At 39.7% G+C, this 19,753-nt stretch overlaps 1 protein-coding gene across 2 annotated transcripts in view; it reads right to left on the bottom strand.

Annotated features, from left to right (window-relative positions):
* Positions 1-19,753, bottom strand: part of CSMD1 (CUB and Sushi multiple domains 1) — a 2,926,925-nt gene that overhangs the window by 2,082,424 nt on the left and 824,748 nt on the right. For both annotated transcript variants that reach the window (XM_075340315.1, XM_075340314.1), the window contains exon 3: positions 14,854-14,966. In XM_075340315.1, the coding sequence (XP_075196430.1) occupies positions 14,854-14,966 (113 nt within the window). The remainder of the gene's footprint in view (positions 1-14,853; positions 14,967-19,753) is intronic.

Genomic DNA, 19,753 nt, shown 5'->3' with positions numbered 1-19,753 from the left:
GAGCTGGGATCAGGAAAGACTTTGCTACCTACCCCGGTGTCATCCTGGGGACGGCTAAGAATAGCGTATTTTTGAATGTGCTTGATGCAAATCAAAACATCCTGTTTGCAACTAGGGCCCAAGTGCTGCCACTGATGTGGTGGGTGTCTGTGTGGCCCAATTTTTGGAAAAAAGGGAGACTCCGCTTGGAGTAACCCTTGCTTGCTGTGTTTTTAAAAGAAGCCAAGATGAACAGAGCTGGGATCAGGAAAGACTTTGCTACCTACCCCGGTGTCATCCTGGGGACGGCTAAGAATAGCGTATTTTTGAATGTGCTTGATGCAAATCAAAACATCCTGTTTGCAACTAGGGCCCAAGTGCTGCCACTGATGGGGTGGGTGTCTGTGTGGCCCAATTTTTGGAAAAAAGGGAGACTCCGCTTGGAGTAACCCTTGCTTGCTGTGTTTTTAAAAGAAGCCAAGATGAACAGAGCTGGGATCAGGAAAGACTTTGCTACCTACCCCGGTGTCATCCTGGGGACGGATAAGAATAGCGTATTTTTGAATGTGCTTGATGCAAATCAAAACATCCTGTTTGCAACTAGGGCCGAAGTGCTGCCACTGATGGGGTGGGTGTCTGTGTGGCCCAATTTTTGGAAAAAAGGGAGACTCCGCTTGGAGTAACCCTTGCTTGCTGTGTTTTTAAAAGAAGCCAAGATGAACAGAGCTGGGATCAGGAAAGACTTTGCTACCTACCCCGGTGTCATCCTGGGGACGGATAAGAATGGCGTATTTTTGAATGTGCTTGATGCAAATCTAGCTGTGAAGTGTACAACTGGGGCACAACTGCTGCCACTGAATGGGTGGGTGTGTGTGGGGCCCAATTTTTGGAAAAAAGGGGAGACTCCGCTTGGAGTAACCCTTGCTTACATTGTTTTTAAAAGAAGCCAAGATGAACAAGTCATGGGTCAGCAAAGACTTTGCTACCTACCCCAGTGTCATCCTGGGGACGGCTAAGAATAGCGTATTTTTGAATGTGCTTGATGCAAATCAAAACATCCTGTTTGCAACTAGGGCCCAAGTGCTGCCACTGATGTGGTGGGTGTCTGTGTGGCCCAATTTTTGGAAAAAAGGGAGACTCCGCTTGGAGTAACCCTTGCTTGCTGTGTTTTTAAAAGAAGCCAAGATGAACAGAGCTGGGATCAGGAAAGACTTTGCTACCTACCCCGGTGTCATCCTGGGGACGGATAAGAATAGCGTATTTTTGAATGTGCTTGATGCAAATCAAAACATCCTGTTTGCAACTAGGGCCGAAGTGCTGCCACTGATGGGGTGGGTGTCTGTGTGGCCCAATTTTTGGAAAAAAGGGAGACTCCGCTTGGAGTAACCCTTGCTTGCTGTGTTTTTAAAAGAAGCCAAGATGAACAGAGCTGGGATCAGGAAAGACTTTGCTACCTACCCTGGTGTCATCCTGGGGACGGATAAGAATGGCGTATTTTTGAATGTGCTTGATGCAAATCTAGCTGTGAAGTGTACAACTGGGGCACAACTGCTGCCACTGAATGGGTGGGTGTGTGTGGGGCCCAATTTTTGGAAAAAAGGGGAGACTCCGCTTGGAGTAACCCTTGCTTACATTGTTTTTAAAAGAAGCCAAGATGAACAGAGCTGGGATCAGGAAAGACTTTGCTACCTACCCCAGTGTCATCCTGGGGACGGCTAAGAATAGCGTATTTTTGAATGTGCTTGATGCAAATCAAAACATCCTGTTTGCAACTAGGGCCCAAGTGCTGCCACTGATGGGGTGGGTGTCTGTGTGGCCCAATTTTTGGAAAAAAGGGAGACTCCGCTTGGAGTAACCCTTGCTTGCTGTGTTTTTAAAAGAAGCCAAGATGAACAGAGCTGGGATCAGGAAAGACTTTGCTACCTACCCCGGTGTCATCCTGGGGACGGATAAGAATAGCGTATTTTTGAATGTGCTTGATGCAAATCAAAACATCCTGTTTGCAACTAGGGCCCAAGTGCTGCCACTGATGTGGTGGGTGTCTGTGTGGCCCAATTTTTGGAAAAAAGGGAGACTCCGCTTGGAGTAACCCTTGCTTGCTGTGTTTTTAAAAGAAGCCAAGATGAACAGAGCTGGGATCAGGAAAGACTTTGCTACCTACCCCGGTGTCATCCTGGGGACGGCTAAGAATAGCGTATTTTTGAATGTGCTTGATGCAAATCAAAACATCCTGTTTGCAACTAGGGCCCAAGTGCTGCCACTGATGGGGTGGGTGTCTGTGTGGCCCAATTTTTGGAAAAAAGGGAGACTCCGCTTGGAGTAACCCTTGCTTGCTGTGTTTTTAAAAGAAGCCAAGATGAACAGAGCTGGGATCAGGAAAGACTTTGCTACCTACCCCGGTGTCATCCTGGGGACGGATAAGAATAGCGTATTTTTGAATGTGCTTGATGCAAATCAAAACATCCTGTTTGCAACTAGGGCCCAAGTGCTGCCACTGATGTGGTGGGTGTCTGTGTGGCCCAATTTTTGGAAAAAAGGGAGACTCCGCTTGGAGTAACCCTTGCTTGCTGTGTTTTTAAAAGAAGCCAAGATGAACAGAGCTGGGATCAGGAAAGACTTTGCTACCTACCCCGGTGTCATCCTGGGGACGGCTAAGAATAGCGTATTTTTGAATGTGCTTGATGCAAATCAAAACATCCTGTTTGCAACTAGGGCCCAAGTGCTGCCACTGATGGGGTGGGTGTCTGTGTGGCCCAATTTTTGGAAAAAAGGGAGACTCCGCTTGGAGTAACCCTTGCTTGCTGTGTTTTTAAAAGAAGCCAAGATGAACAGAGCTGGGATCAGGAAAGACTTTGCTACCTACCCCGGTGTCATCCTGGGGACGGCTAAGAATAGCGTATTTTTGAATGTGCTTGATGCAAATCAAAACATCCTGTTTGCAACTAGGGCCGAAGTGCTGCCACTGATGGGGTGGGTGTCTGTGTGGCCCAATTTTTGGAAAAAAGGGAGACTCCGCTTGGAGTAACCCTTGCTTGCTGTGTTTTTAAAAGAAGCCAAGATGAACAGAGCTGGGATCAGGAAAGACTTTGCTACCTACCCCGGTGTCATCCTGGGGACGGATAAGAATGGCGTATTTTTGAATGTGCTTGATGCAAATCTAGCTGTGAAGTGTACAACTGGGGCACAACTGCTGCCACTGAAGGGGTGGGTGTGTGGGGCCCAATTTTTGGAAAAAAGGGAGACTCCGCTTGGAGTCACCTTGCGGTGTTTTACATGACTTTAGAAGGGCGTGCCATGCCTATATCTGTGTGTCCTCCTCTTTTTCCTTGTCCAGCTGTTTTGTTTTCGCATGAGTACATGTCCTTGTCACTTTCCCATGTGTTTGTGTTGTGTTGTGAGTTGTTTGTCACCTTTTGGACACCTTTGAGGGTGTTTTCTAGGTGTTTTACTGTGTTTGTGATTGCCTGCCATTGTTTCCTATGGGCTCGAGTTCGGTTCGTCGAACGTTCGACGAGCCGAACTCGAGCCAGACCCCCCGTTCGGCGAACCGCCTCGAGCCGAACCGGGACCGGTTCGCTCATCTCTACTTATGATCATGTGATATTTCAGTTTTTCTTGTTTAATAAATTTGCAAAACTTTTCACATTTCTGCTTTATTCTGTCAAAATGGGGTTCAGAGTGTACATTAATGAAAAAAAAATGAACTTTTTGAATTTACCAAATGGCTGCAATGAAACAAAGTGAAAAATTTAAAGGGGTCTGAATACTTTCCGTACCCACTGTACAGTATAGGTCCCCACATAACTTCCTTATACACAGTATGAGCCCCTGTATACAGAATGAGCACCCAAATAATCTCCTGATACAGAGAATCCCCGCATTGCCACAATATAGAGTATGAAACCCCAAATAGTCTCTTTAAATACAGTGTGAGTCTACAAATAGTCTCTTTATGCACAGTATGAGCTTCCTATATACATTATTAACCCCACATATCCTTCTATATACAGTATTAGCTCTCACATAGCCACCTGTATACATTATTAGCCCCTATATACACAAAGAACCCACACATAGCCCTTATATAGAAAATGAGCCACTAGATAAAGCCTATACTCAATATGAGCCCCCACATAGTCCCCTTATATAAAGTATGAACCACCACACAGTCCTCCTATATACAGTTAGAGCCCTCACATAGCCTCTTTGTAAAGAGTATGAGCCTTCAAATAGCCACCTATATACAGTATTAGCCCCTATATACAGGAAGAGCCCTCACTTATACCGCATATACAGAACCGCTACATAATCTCATATAGTATGAACTGCCACACAGCCCTTAAATGTATATCCCCATATTTCACATAGAAAAAACCCATCACATACTCACCTCTATGCTGTTTACCCAGAGATGTGCTCTGCTCTAGTCTCCAGTGCACTGACAGAGCCGATATGATGACATGACGTCATCATGACTGTTGTCTCAGTTAGACATGGTGATTGATGGCCCCATTCTTCACCAATATATTCAACGCTCTTTTGGGATGTGTACGGTAGACAGCTGATGGCAATGCTGCCTGCAAGACACTAGTTTCAGCCCCTTGGCTGTCTCGGGAGCTGGACTGGAGCAGCCAGAGGGCCGGATCTGGCCTGCGTACCGCACTTTGCCCACCCCTGTACTACAGCATTTAGTTTATATCAGAACACATAAAAACTGATTATTACAACAAATAAGTACATATTTCAATAAAACAATAACAATATTTACAATATATGCAAATGTTAATCTACATCAAAACAGCAAAGTTCTCGATGACATGTACCTAAGGGTAATTAAAAGCCTAAATATTATTATGCTAAACTATAATGATAGCTTCCATTTAAATTCATTCAAGAATTAAAGCACAACAAAAGGAGCTGCCAAAAAAAGTTACATCAAACTTATTTGTTTTCCTTAACTACTGTCTCTCTTTGAGAATAAAAGTATTTTGAAATGGATAATAATGAAAAATTGGCAACCCTTAAAGGTAATTTTAAGACTGTGCACTGGAGATAAGAAAATAATTACAAAATAATAATAATTAGCAGTCAGTAAAAATGATTTTTGGATACATGAATCACATTTGGAAACTAAATTTAGTTATTATAACCATAGGGTTCAAGTATTCTGGACAAGTTAGGCATGATTTAAATGCCATCATCTAACATGATTTATTAATGCACTGATTATATTTTCCCTGTGCCAAAAGGTTTGCGGTAATTTGCTATGCATTTCTTTTGTAAACCATAAGCGAGGTTTACATGCTACGATATCGTTAATGAATTATCGTCGGGGTCACGTTGTTTGTGACGCACATCCGGCATCATTATTGATATCGCAGTGTGCGACACTTATGAGCGACCTTAAACGATCGCAAAAGCGGTCAAAATCGTTTGCCGCGGAGAGGTCGTCCTGAATCGAAAAATCATTTTCTTTTTTTAGCGATGTTGTTCTTCGTTCCTGTGGCACCACACATCACTGTGTGTGACACCGCAGGAGCGACGAACATCTCCTTACCTGCCTCCACCGGCAATGCAGAAGGAAGAAGGTGGGCGGGATGTTACGTCCCGCTCATCTCCGCCCCTCCACTTCTATTGGACGGCTGCCGTGTGACGTCGCTATGATGCCGCACGAACCGCCCCCATAGAAAGGAGGTGGTTCGCCGGCCAGAGCGACGTCCCTGCACAGGTATGTGCGTGTGATGCTGCCGTAGCGATAATGTTCTCTACGGCAGCAATCACACAATATCGCACGTACGATGGGGGCGGGTGCTATCGCGCTCGACATCGCTAGCTGATGCTAGCGATGTCACAGCGTGTAAAGCCCGCTATATTCTTAGCAAAGAGGTCATAGGAATAAAAATCGAAAGATTATTCTATGTATTAAACATTTGTTGATGTGTTATAAAAACTGAAAAAGCCTAACACTAATGCCATCCATAAAATGAATTATGTTTATTCAGTAATTGATAAAATCCAAGCAGTAAAATTCAATACACCAGTACAGAAAATGGCATAAATTGAACAAGGCAAGAGATCTCAGATCAGTGCAGTGCTTAATCAATGCCTGATTACACATTGATTAAGGTCCACACTGGTATCAAACTCGTTGTCTTGTTCATTCCATACCATTCTCTGTGCTGCTGTACTGAATTTTACAGCTTGTGTTTTATTAGAGATGAAAAAAACTGAAGTCTGGTGTTCGGTATGAACTCAGACTTTTCCAAGAAAACAAAATTCAGGTGCATTATGAATGCTAACCACTTGTGTGAGCATCCTCTTGTTCATGTACGCTCTGTGCTCAGCCCAATGTGAGAAGTTTGCAGTCTTTGAATGGCTCTCACTGGGGGGTAACAAAAGCATCATCAGGTGTAGTGTGCACCCAAAAAAAGAGGGAAAAACACCGCCCACCCTCCTCCGGAAGTGTTCTGTTTATGGCTAGATGCATTGTGATCAGAGACTCAAACTGCCAATCAGTAACTTCCAATGAAGTTTGGGTTACGTCTGGGTCTAAAACCAAACTTTTAAAAAGTTCAGCTGGACCAGCAGAATCCAAACTTTTATGTGTCCGCTCATCTCTAGATTTTATCAATTTTTTAATAAACTCAAAGAAGTTTATGGGTGGAATTAGTGCTGGCTTTTTTTAACTTTTTAGAATAATTTGAGTTTTTTTTTACTGCTTTTACTGAATAGATGAGCTGATCTTTCTTTTTTCTTTATTAGTTGTCCTGTGGAAAATCCATGTCATGGGGCTGGGAAACGCTCTCTAAACTAATTTATAGTAAAATGGAGATACAGACCCCCAAAAATGATTGGGATACCTAAGTAACAGTAATGTCATAATATAACAAACAAGTTTATAAGTCTGACTGTTGTTTTTCCTTTGTTACAAATCTGTTATGTATCAATTATCCTTCTATTTATTTAAAGAACACATGTTGATGCTTGAGTAAGAACACTTATTCATAGAAAGTCTATGAGCTCGTACTCTACTCATAAACTTGCCAATTAAACCTATATACCGCTCTATGCTCAGCACACCTACTTGTTGAGTAGTGTGCTGCAGAGTGAGTTTTTGGAGCCGCCGGTGACCTGACCTCTTTGATTTACAGTTTTTGTCAACTACTAAGATAACCCTTTTTAAATCCCCATATTAGCACCATTAAAACAAAAAAGTTTAACCCCTTCATGAGTTATGACATGCACCAGCGGGTAGTGTGTCATTCCCTGTTTTCATCAGTGCTCTCATCACTTCATTGCAGCCTATGGGTAGTCATGACAGCCAGAAGTTAGCTGATGACCCCTCTGTCCGTCATGACAATTCTTCTATGAAAGCTGGCTCACACCCGGCTTTCATAGGAGTTCATGATTTTATCTATAAAGGGGACTAGTAAAAATAATAAAAAGTAAAAAAAAATAATAAAAAACACAAAAGTTCAGATCACCCCCTTTTTCCCGATTAAAAAAAAATATATATTTATTTGGTATTGCTGCATTTAGAAATGTCTGATCTATCAAAATATAAAATTAAAAAATCTGATCAGTAAACAACAATAAGAAAAGGCCAGAATTATGTTTTTTTTGGTCTCTGCAACATTGCAGTAAAATGCAATAAAAGGTGATCAAAACATTGCATCTACCTAAAAATGGTATCAGTAAAAATGTTAGCTTAGAGCATAAAAATGGTGCCAAAACCAATTTAAAAAAATAAAATCAGAATTTTATTGACTGCTTAATTTAAATTTTTTTTTCAACATGATAATCATACAGCCAGGTCAGTTTTTACCATATAGTGAACATAGTAATTAACCCACCCACCCCGAAAAAAAATTGTGGAACTGCACTTTTTTTGTAATTTTGCAACACTTGGAATTCTTTTCCCATTTTTCAGTACAGTATATGGTAAAGGGAATGGCTTTATTCAAAGTACAACTCATCCCAGAAAGAAACAAGCTGTAGTAATTTTATTGTCACTCGGTATTTGGCTCTAAACTTACCAGGTGTCATGGCGCCATCTGACCCTGCTCACACTGCAGAGTCTGAAATGCCACAAAGTGACAGCTATAGTGACAGAAAAATAAAAACTTTATAGTTGTTAGAAGAATGGGAGGAAAAAAGGAAAGCACAAAAATGGGAAATGGCCTTGGGTTGAAGAGGTTAAAGAACATTTTTAAGCTATGCTTTTTTTCTGAAACATTGCAGTGGTTTTATGTAAAAAATAGAGAACCTGTACCTGTTTCATAACCTAAGAGGCTTTCTTTAACACTTAGAGAACTGAAACATCAGAGCTCCAAATTAGGAGAACAGAAATGGCCTAGTATTAATGTTAATCGTAGCTTCAAGTAACTTTTCTGAGTAAGGTTTCTAGTGTGTATATGAGGAATAATAATTTTCTGGCCATTATATTATTAGTATTATTTATTATTATAGCGCCATTTATTCCATGGCGCTTTACAAGTGAAAGAGGGTATACGTACAACAATCATTAACAGTACAAAACAGACTGGTATAGGAGGAGAGAGGACCCTGCCCGCGAGGGCTCACAGTCTACAGGGAATGGGTGATTATATGACTTGTATCCTTCATTTTCACCAGTTCCCCCTCTGCATGCTCTATCTCTATGTAAGCCACTTGAAACTAAGAGGGAGGAGATGAGATGCAGCGGTCTTTGCTATATTAGAGCACAGCACTCAGAGATACATTCTTGCTTTTCATTCATATTTTATCAAATTCAACAGCAACCTGGAAGATGTTATACAGCAGAGCTCAGCTTTCTGAATGTAAATAATTTCTGGAGTGAGTGGAAAAACTTGCTAGAATGTTCATCACAATCTTTCTGTTTACCTTTGCTTGTTTCCTCTCTCTGCTCCTTTCCTCTCCATTGAGTATTATGAGCTGTGCATAATGACACCACAAGGAGTTAGTCTTGCCTGATCAAGACAGATTTGAGCTGTTTTTTATTAGAGTAGATAATATGTTCAGATAGAAAGGAGAAGAGAAAGAACTGGCTGATAAGTGGGAAAGGAAGCTGGTCTCCCTAATAAGATATATTACAAAAAAAAATCTTATATTCTTATATTCGTCTGTTCTATTGATTTATGCAAAGTGTGCTGATATTATTCAGTTCCCTATTTATTAAATTAACTTTGACAGAATTTAAAAGATTTTTTGTTAGAATTTAGAAATAATAACAAAATGACAGAAGTAATATTGTCCAGCAATTGTAAATGCTATATTCTTTATGCTAAGAACTAGAAAATTAAAAATATAGGAAACCTTTAATGTTATTTCAAATACTTTCTAAAAGTATATAACTATCAGCCAAACAGCAAATCACTAATATATTATGTTCTTTTACTGCATTACACGATTTGTGAAAACAAATGCTGCATTACTGCTCTATAAAGGAACAAGCTGGTGCTAAAATACATTTTGAGGTTTTGATGTTACTGGATCAAAATTGCTTGTAATAGATCAAATGTCAAATTTCAACATGTAGGTCAGGTTAACAAAGAAGGCTACTAAGGGAATAAATAGATTTTGTGTTCTTGAGTCAAAGCCCAGACCTTAATCCAATACAAACGCTGAGGCAGCATCTGGACCAAACGCAGGCACCAACATTCAAATAGCAGGTTGAATCAATCCTTTTTGGTGGTCAAAATACAACATACTTTTTATTACAATACCAATAAGCATAAACTGTTCATAAATTGAACTTACAAAGATTTATGAACTGTAAAAAAGATTCATATTATTAATTCCAAGATGGTATGTTTTTCATAGCACCCATAGTTCAAGCTCATACCCAGAACAACAGCATATATTTATATTTTATATAAAATCTGTGACCATGATTGCCCATGTCAGGTGAAATTGTAAAGATGTAATTGCAGCAAACAGTAAATGGGAAAATGATGATGACAAAGTGTCTTGTCAAGAACTATTAAATTCAATTAAATTCCCCCAAGACAATTTTAACATCAATAGCTGATGCTCCATCATGATCTCATGTATTCATTACAAAATATTTCTTGAAAATGTATCCTCACTTTTTATCATACCCATGCTAAATTTAAAACAAGTCAACAAAACTAAAACTAAGGAAATGTTATTGTTTCCGGTCTGCCAAATCAACTTTATTTTACAGTAAAGCATTTAGTCCTTTATAAGAGGCAGTCATTGAGAAGTTTTGCATCAGTGTATGACCATGCTATATAAAGACTTGGATTCCAAGGAAAAACAATGTGGCAACAATCTTATCATAAATTTTGTCTCAGCGGACCAATTTTAATAAGGAAATGTATTCCTGTATAAGAAATTTGGCAGCCAAAACTCTCCAGTGCTGTGAGCTAATGCTAAATATCTATATATTATTGTAAAATACTTTTTCTTAACCAAATAAACGAGTAATTCCTATAGATTACCTAATAATTGTTATAACTTTTAAATAAAAATAGAAAATAAGAATAACACCTTTAAGAGATTGTGTAGGACTAACACATTGATAACTAACCCGTCAGCTATTATGTAATCTGGCCAGATGTAAACTATGAAAATCACTGATACTACCAAAATCCCCTGGATTTTATAACCTCACTGTGTAGGATATTAATAAAACTTAACCTTTGTTTGACAATAAAATGTTTGACCAGCAATTAGTGCAGGGACAATGCATTGCACAAAGACACAGGCACGAAGCCAACACACGACCTGTACTGATACTCATCATTAAAGAATCAATCAACTAATTTATACATTGTGATCACTTTGGGTAGGGACACTTTTGAGTGCTGGGCTACTGGCAATAAGAAGTCACACTATTTAATTTTAATATTGGGCTGTTGGCTATATGGGATATGCAATAGACCACTGTTAGGCTGGTTTCACACTACGTCTTTTTAACATCCGTCCTTAACGTTATTTTAGCGGACAAGCGGATCCAGTGCAAATGCGTTTTCATTTCAATGCATTTGCAATGGACTCGCGTTAACATCCGTTCACCTGCATTTGCGTGCGTTATAGTGAGGATCCAGTGACTTGCAGTTTTTTAACATGTTTCAAAAACGCTACTTGTAGCGTTTTTGAGCTCCGTCCAAATACTGCAAATTGCTGGATCCTGACTATAACGCACGCAAACGCAGGTGAACGCTGGCGTGCTGATAGACAGGATCCTGCTTTTGTACTGAGCATGCCCAGAAAGTACTGAGCATGCCCAGAACCAGTCTCGCGTGATCTGTCTATCTCTCTACTCCCTCCCTCACCCTCTCTCTCTCTATCTGTCCTTCCCCCTTCCTCTCTCTCCCACCTGAGAGCTGCGGACACTCGTAACCAAGGTAAATATCGCGTAACCACTTCTCTTAGTTACCCGATGTTTACGTTGGTTACGCGTGCAGGCAGCCCTGCTCCTAGCAGCTGCAGACACTCGTAACCAAGATAAATATCGGGTATCCAAGGCTGATGTTTACCTTGGTTACCAGCGTCTGCAGCTGTCAGAAGCCTCCTCCCAGTCTAGTTCCCCTCACTCCCGATCACATGACTCCAATGCCCGCCCCTAAACATCCAGTGCAGGATCCTGCAAAATAACAGATGCGTTTGCATACGTTATTTGCTGTAAAAGCAGGATCCGTACTTCCGCTAAAAAAACGTTTTCAGCGGATGTTAAAAAGACGTAGTGTGAAACTAGCCTTAAGGTGGTTTCACACATAGCGACGACGACAACGATGTCGCTGCTAAGTCACCATTTTCTGTGACGTAGCAGCGACGTCCCGTCACTGTCGCTGTGTGTGACATCCAGCAACGACCTGGCCCCTGCTGTGAGGTCGCCGGTCGTTGCTGAATGTCATGCTTCATTTTTTGCTCGTCGCTCTCCCACTGTGAAGCACACATCACTGTGCGTGACAGCGAGAGAGTGACGAACTGAAGCGAGCAGGGAGCAGGGAGCTGGCGTCTGGCAGCCTGCGATAAGCTGTAAACACGGTAAACATCGGGTAACCAAGAAGCCCTTTCCTTGGTTACCCGATATTTACCTTAGTTACTAGCGTCCGCCGCTCTCACGCTGCCAGTGCCAGCTCCCTGCTCTCTGCATACGTAACTGGAATACACATCGGGTAATTAACCCGATGTGTACTCTGGCTAGGAGTAAAGGGAGCCAGCACTAAGCGGTGTGCTCTCACGCTGCCAGTGCCGGCTCCCTGCTCCCTGCACATGTAGCTGGAGTACACATTGGGTAATTAACCCGATGTGTACTCTGGCTAGGAGTGCAGGGAACAGGGATGCGGCACTGGCAGTGTGAGAGTGGCGGACGCTAGTAACTAAGGTAAATATCGGGTAACCAATAGAAAGGCTTTCCTTGGTTACCCGATATTTACCTTAGTTACGCTTCCACACGTCGCTGCTGGCTGGGGGCTGGTCACTGGTGAGATCTGCCTGTTTGACAGCTCACCAGCAACCATGTAACGACACAGCAGCGATCCTGATAAGGTCAGATCGCTGGTCGTGATCGCTGCTGCGTCGCTATGTGTGACACCACCTTTAGGCACCACAAGGAGGTTTAAATAGGTGCCACCATATACTAAGCGTAGGTGCTACTTTTGTGGGTGATGTTGATAAGTTGGAGACCCACTTTTATGATTTTTAGGAGTATAGATTCTATATGCGTCTCCTGATAAGTTGCATCAAAACGAGTTAAGACTTTGTATTCTTAAGACATTTTTGTCAAAAAAATATTATATGAGACGTTGAGTTTTTTATTTGTGTTTGCTTTGTTGGTATTAGATCCAGGTTCTTTGGAAATCGTTATTAGGCACTAAGGGTACCGTCACACTTTAGCGATGCAGCAGCGATCCCACCAGCGATCTGACCTGGTCAGGATCGCTGCTGCGTCGCTACATGGTCGCTGGTGAGCTGTCAAACAGGCAGATCTCACCAGCGACCAGTGACCAGCCCCCAGCCACCAGCAATGTGCAAGCGAAGCTGCGCTTGCACGGAGCCGGCGTCTGGAAGCTGTGGACACTGGTAATTAAGGTAAACATCGGATATGGTTACCCGATGTTTACCTTAGTTACCAGCGCACACCGCTTAGCTTAGCGTATGCAGGGAGCAGGAGCTAGCACTGGCAGCGTGAGAGCTGCGGAGGCTGGTAACGACGGTAAATATCGGGTAACCACCTTGGTGTCAGACGCCGACTCCTGCTCCCTACACATACATGATTGTTGCTCTCTCGCTGTCACACACAGCGATGTGTGCTTATCAGCGGGAGAGCAACAATAAAAAAATGAACCAGGGCTGTGTGTAACGAGCAGCGATCTCACAGCAGGGGCCAGATCACTGCTTAGTGTCACACACAGCGAGATCGCTAATGAGGTCTCTGCTGCGTCACAAAAAACGTGACTCAGCAGTGATCTCAGTAGCGATCTCGCTGTGTGTGAAGTACCCCTAAGTGTGAATTGATACCTAGTCAAATATTGTATTGTCAAATGAAGGTTAAGTTTTATTAATATCTCCCACAGTGAGATTATCAAATGTAAACTATGTACAGAGCGGAAAAAGTATAAACTCCATGCATTGTATAGTGGTTGCCCCTTTTTACTGCATCTTATCTCCCATTCACATAAACAGGAGATAAGATATATTACCTCGGAGCCAACATAAAACAATTTATGGAGCCACCTACCATAAGCTACTAAGGCAGATAACAGCTGATCAATGGGGGTTGCTAGTGTTATGAGGATAGATAATCAATATATTAGTCAATAAATATACATCTCTTTTGAAGAAAAGCTCTCACCAGAAAAATATTTATTATTTAACTCAGGTTTTTGTGTTATATGTAATTTAAAAAAAAATGACAATGTTTCCTTTTATATCATTGTCTTTAGAAAGAAAATACTTGCTGTCCTCTCAGGAAGAGTTTTCAGCAAGTTACTTTACCAGCAGATAGAGAATTACAATATCAATCAATGCCTTCATACACAGCGGATAACAAGAATTCATTATTCACAATTGGCGAGGTCACAGCTGATCTTTTCCTGCCTCTCTTTACAATGACCTTTGCATGGGCTTAGTACTTTAACTTCAACACAAGAGATAGGGGCTGACCTTTGTGACCATATACATATGTAGTTTCCAGACACAACTGGAAGTCTAAAAAAAGCCTCAGTTGGTCAATATGAAAATTATAAGATTTATGTATACATATATATATATATATATATATATATATTGTTTTGTTTTTTTTTAAATTGTGTGTGACATGTAAAAATAAATTGCCAAAAGTAAAAAATACATCTAACACAATTACCTGATTTAAAAACTAGGTCATTTTCAAATGGTAGATTTTTTTTATACTTTTTGAACACATATACTATGTTGAAAACATGTTAATTATTTAATTTTTTTTTGTAGTTTAACAGTAAATTAACAAATCAAAACTCCACAATATGATGCTTGCAATATAATTTTAAATGTTAAATGTTAAGAGAGTTAATAATTAGTGTTGATTGAATACCTCAAATATTCGGCTTCGCAAATATCCGACGAATAGGTCGCCACTATTTGAATAGTCGATGTGCAATGTAAGTCTATGGCAAGTCCAAATAGTTCCGAATAGTTGTTATTCGGGTTTCCCATAGACTTACATTGAGCACCGAATATTCGCAAATAGTCGAATAGCAGTGACATATTCGTCAAATTTTCGCGAAGCCGAATATTTGAGGTATTCGATCATCCGTATTAATGATCTACCATTACCCTCATGACGACTCTGTATTTTTTATTATTGACACTTTCAAACAAAGCCAATATATTTTTTATTATTAATATATAGCGATGCTTTACCTTCATAAACTGCCTTAAATCCTTGTGCGCTTACTGCAAAATCTGTTGTGAACCAAAGTGTGAGAATAGAACCTGTGCTTACTATTGAAGATGGAAGTTGGAATCCGGATAACCTAAAAAAAAAAAGAAAATCCAAATTTTAATGGCATATTAAAACTTTTTTTTTTGTTCCTTTTAAATATAAAATAGTGAAATCTCTGGGGATGATCACACAAAATAGTTTATACTTCCAAAGTGTTCATTAAAAAGTGATTCATCATTATAGTTATTGAACTGAACATCTGTCACAGAAAAATGTTAATCTAGAAAAGATGTGGTCTTCTCAAATAGGTTGCCTTATTGCCCCAACATATTGCACTGCATTATATAGAAAGAAAAGAATGGCCCTTGTTTTCTGTAGCAGATTTTTGGATGGGTTTAAGTGTTAAAAGTGTCTATTCATCAAAATATCAATGTACCATCCATCACATACAAAGCCATTAAATATCAGAATCATTTCATTCATTGACTGATTCACCTAAGGTTATATGCCCCAAATATTAAACATAATACTCCCATAACACTGAAAATCCTTAAACAATTGTGTTATTTTAATCAGTATTCATTGATTTGTACATCTAAACTGTGTGCTCAAACATGTATCTAACATGTATCTAGTAAACATATTTAGAAATTTCAAATAAAGGAAAACAAAGACTCCGATTCATCAAGGATTTTTCTCCAAAATTCAGGTGTAAAATTCCTTGAAATGACACAATTTTAAAACCTCTGGTGTTTTTACACCAGTTTTGCCCAGTCCTGGCCAAAGTGGATAAAGCTGGAGAGGACAAGGGCATGAGAAATTCAGTAGGAAGAACATGCCTCTTAATTAATTTGGTGCATCTTTCTTCAGGGATCCTTTAAGATGTGTGTGCTAAATGCTCGTCTTATTGAATCTGGTCCATAAGAGTCAATCTTTTATTATTTACCGATCACTCATCAGCTTTGGTGAATTAACTGGATAGATTGACCAGAGTTGCTTCATGATCAATAAGGGTTGGTGGATTAAGTAACAGCTGACTTGCACTTCTGTACACCTCTATGGCCTACAGAATTTACTTATTTTTAAATAAACACTGAGGAAAAATGTATCATTTTATTTAGTTACATAGTGCCATCAATTCCATAGCGTTATACAGACAAGATCATCACTGTCCCCATAGGGGCTCACAATCTAACTTCCCATTTATTATGCCTTTGGGTGGGGGAAAACTAAACAATCAGTTGGAGAACTTACAAACTCCTTGTAGATGTTGTCCTTGGAGGATTTTGAACCCAGGACCTTAAAGCAACAGTGCTAACCACTAAGCCACCATGCTGTAATATGATATCATTATGCTAATAAATAATATGTACATAAAGAAGTGTATGTATAAAAAAATTGTAATGAGTAAAAGTCTAGATACAGTTGTAGAAAAGGCAAGTTATCATTGTAAACCACAAAAAAACATGGATTTGTTGGATTGACAGTAGAGGTCAGGGTGATTTTTTTCCCCATTTGGTTTATAGTGAATATATGACATTTAAAGCGTGGATTTTGCAGTCATCTTGATCAATGTGAGATTTTCAAAACTGATGGTTCTATGTCTTTTTTTCAATCGACTAATTGTGTATGCATGATATAGTTCTATGCGTTATTTGGAGATCATACTTTATATAGTGGTGAGATCTTCTACATTGTACATATTTACTTTTTCTGATTAGAACACTATGTAACATGATTTTAAATAAATACAATTTTCTAATTGGTTATATTATAAAAAAAATAAAAAAAAAGAATTAACCTGCAAAAACGTTGATTTTGCAGTCAGGACAACGAAAAGATTAATTTGGAATACCATCTTAAAGGAAAATGACAAATGTTTGGGTTTAGGTTCATAACAAAATACAATATATATGAAACTATTGGCATATTTTAATCAAAACGCTACAAGTTGATGAAAAGGAATTGAAAAATATTTACTTTTCAAAATTTGTGAGAGTATGTAAGATGACTTTCAAGCATTAATCCCCAAATGTAGTCCCCCATCATGTTTTCATTGTAGTGTCATTCAAAATGTAGGATATCTTAATGAAAGTGCTCTTGTTGCTCATCTGAACAAGCTCTATTGTTCTCTTTGAATTTATCAAGATGGGTATCAAGGATATGGACTTCAATAGACATCTTGCATCCCATTTTGCTATAACTTTCCCCAGAGTATCAACCAATGCAACATAGTTTTTTGATTTATGATTTCCAAGGAAGCCTGTAACTATGTTAACAAAACTGATCTATGCTTTTTTCATTCTTTTTTGTAATGGTAGTCTGGGACTACAGGCACAAAATGGTTAACCCGAACCAACTGGGGCAAGCTGTCCACTAAGCAGTACCCTGAAACCCTTTAACCCCTATACAGGGAACTGGATTTACTGCAAAGTCCAGGAGATTGCTGCCTATGGAAAGGCTGCAGTCCACACACGGGGATAGTCGCCAGGCAGGGTTAAAACCAGGAAGTCAGCATAGTACAAAATCAGAAGGCAGGAGGAATGTCCATAAAACAGGCCGAGGTCAAAACCAAGATGTAAGGTGAGGTACAGATTCAGCAGGCAGGAGGAACATCATGAAAACAAGCCGAGGTCAAACAAGGAACAAAACAGCAAGGTGTGTATGGTACCAGTAAAGGGTGTGACTCTAGCCAAGCATAGGATTATATCTAGCAAAGAATAGCAAACCACTGAAAGTATAAAAAGGAGTGGTGCCATCCCATTGGCTTAAAGGCACACATCCCTACAGCCAGCCAGCGATACTTTAAGTCCCAGCCAGACCAAGCTTGGTATATGGGTGGCGACTGTGACCACCCGAGCTACTGGTATTGACTCCTCCCCCATCACCAGCACCACATGCAGTGGTAATACAGAGCAGTCAAGCAAGCAGACTTTGGTGGAAATGTGACTTTTTTGAGTAGTTTGGGAAACTCTTGGCACTTCATAATGTTCTTGATTTGAGGGTCACTGAAAATGCCAGCTTTAGCTTTTGCTTCTGAAGGATTTGGGAACAGATCTTGGAGATACTTGAATGCCACTGATACCTTGTCCAAATCTGTGACAAATTCTTTCATGAGGCCTAGTTTGATGTGCAAAGGTGGCACTAGTACCTCTTGAGTGTGTACAAGTGGCTCCCATTTAATGTTGCTATTACCCACAGAAAACTCAGTACGTTCTAGCCAATATTGTCTATGGCAGTGTGCTTTAGTGTCCCTATTATCCCAAAGACAAAGAAAGCATGGAAACTTAGTATACCCTCCTTGAAGACCATCAAGAATACAACCATTTTGAAATTTCTAATTACTTCCCAACCATATTCCTCATATTTCAATATGTTTACCAATCTCTTCACCTTTTCATAGTCTTCTTTAAGCAGGAGGAAGAGAAGAATACTTGTTACCATTATAGAATAATACTTATGTGTATCTTTTGCTTTGAACGATGTAAAGTTTGGAATCCTGAAGTACTAAACACCTTTCATACTTTGATTACTATGAAAGGAGAAAACAAATCCTATCAGACTAATGAAACAAACAGTAATCATAAAATCATTGTCACAGCAACAAAAGCAAAGTTTTGGGGGTACATCAACTTTTTTATCAAATTGAGTAATGCACTATTAAACAGGAAATAAACCTTTTAACACTAGAAATCCCAGAGAGGGGTCATTTAACATTTCTACCTTTGGAATGAGATGAGATGGGTTGAATGACCTGAAGGATTTTAGCTAACATCCTATTATCACCGTCTTTTGTTCTGTAATTAAGGCCATTACTGTCACACCACAGAAGGTTGTTGTTTTCCATTGAGTTTTGCCATTTAGTTTCCAGTTAGTTAGGTCAGTTTGGACTAAGGGTCATTTGACCCTCTTTCGGGACTTCAGGAGGGAGCTCAACATTTCCGGAACTTCTAGTGTTAACCCAGGAACAGAAATTTATTTTTTTGGGTTACATAGTGTAATTAATTTACTGAGAATATCTGTCTGTCATTACGATGGCTAATTATATCAAAACAATACTGCAAAGATCTTTCTTGATCATACAGTAGAGTTCAAGCACGCTAATGCTAATGGTAAACTATTGCATTGTTTAAGTACTTTATTAATATCATAACAGCACTTCAACAAATATTGGTAATTGGAAAACGTAATTTCTTGAAAGGTTTATTATACCTTTACATTTATCAAGCATACATAAGATCAAGACTAAAGGTCCAATATGAATTTATAAATCTTGACCCTTGAACAGTTGACAGAACTTATTAAGGTAGATAATTATTATCATTATGCAAAGTGATGAGCTATGTTGAAAACCAGGTATTGTAGTAAGAAGTAAATTATACTGTAAATGCAAAATGGAATTTGGTGATATAAAGATTTTATGCAAGTATTTATAAAAGGCTGTAAAAAAATGCTCATTTGGAACTTGAAGGCTTTATCCAGTTTAGATAAATCATTCCTACATTAGAGGCCCCTTGGAGATAATTCTATAATTACAGAGGAATGTGGCTAGTAGAGATAAGCGGACCTGTGGAAGTTCGGTTCAGCTGCTTCAGCCAGACTTTACATTAAGTTTGGTTTGTACCTGGATTTGATCTGAACCCCAATGGGAGTCACTAATAGGGCAGTGTGGGTCTTGGCCCACATGCAGCCAGCCATAAACAAAATGCTTCCCTAGGAGGGTGGGCGGGGTTCTCCAATTTTTTTGGGAGGCACACTGCATCTAATTATGATATTGTTACCCCCAATGTGAGCCAATTAAACACTGCGAGTGGCTCCCACTGGACTGATCACAGAGCATACCCAAAAACAGCAATGCTTGCTCAAGTGGTCAGCATA

Source organism: Anomaloglossus baeobatrachus, chromosome 3 (assembly GCF_048569485.1).
Source record: "Anomaloglossus baeobatrachus isolate aAnoBae1 chromosome 3, aAnoBae1.hap1, whole genome shotgun sequence".
NCBI classification, from domain to species: Eukaryota; Metazoa; Chordata; class Amphibia; order Anura; family Aromobatidae; genus Anomaloglossus; species Anomaloglossus baeobatrachus.
This window is presented reverse-complemented; position numbering and strand designations above follow the sequence as displayed.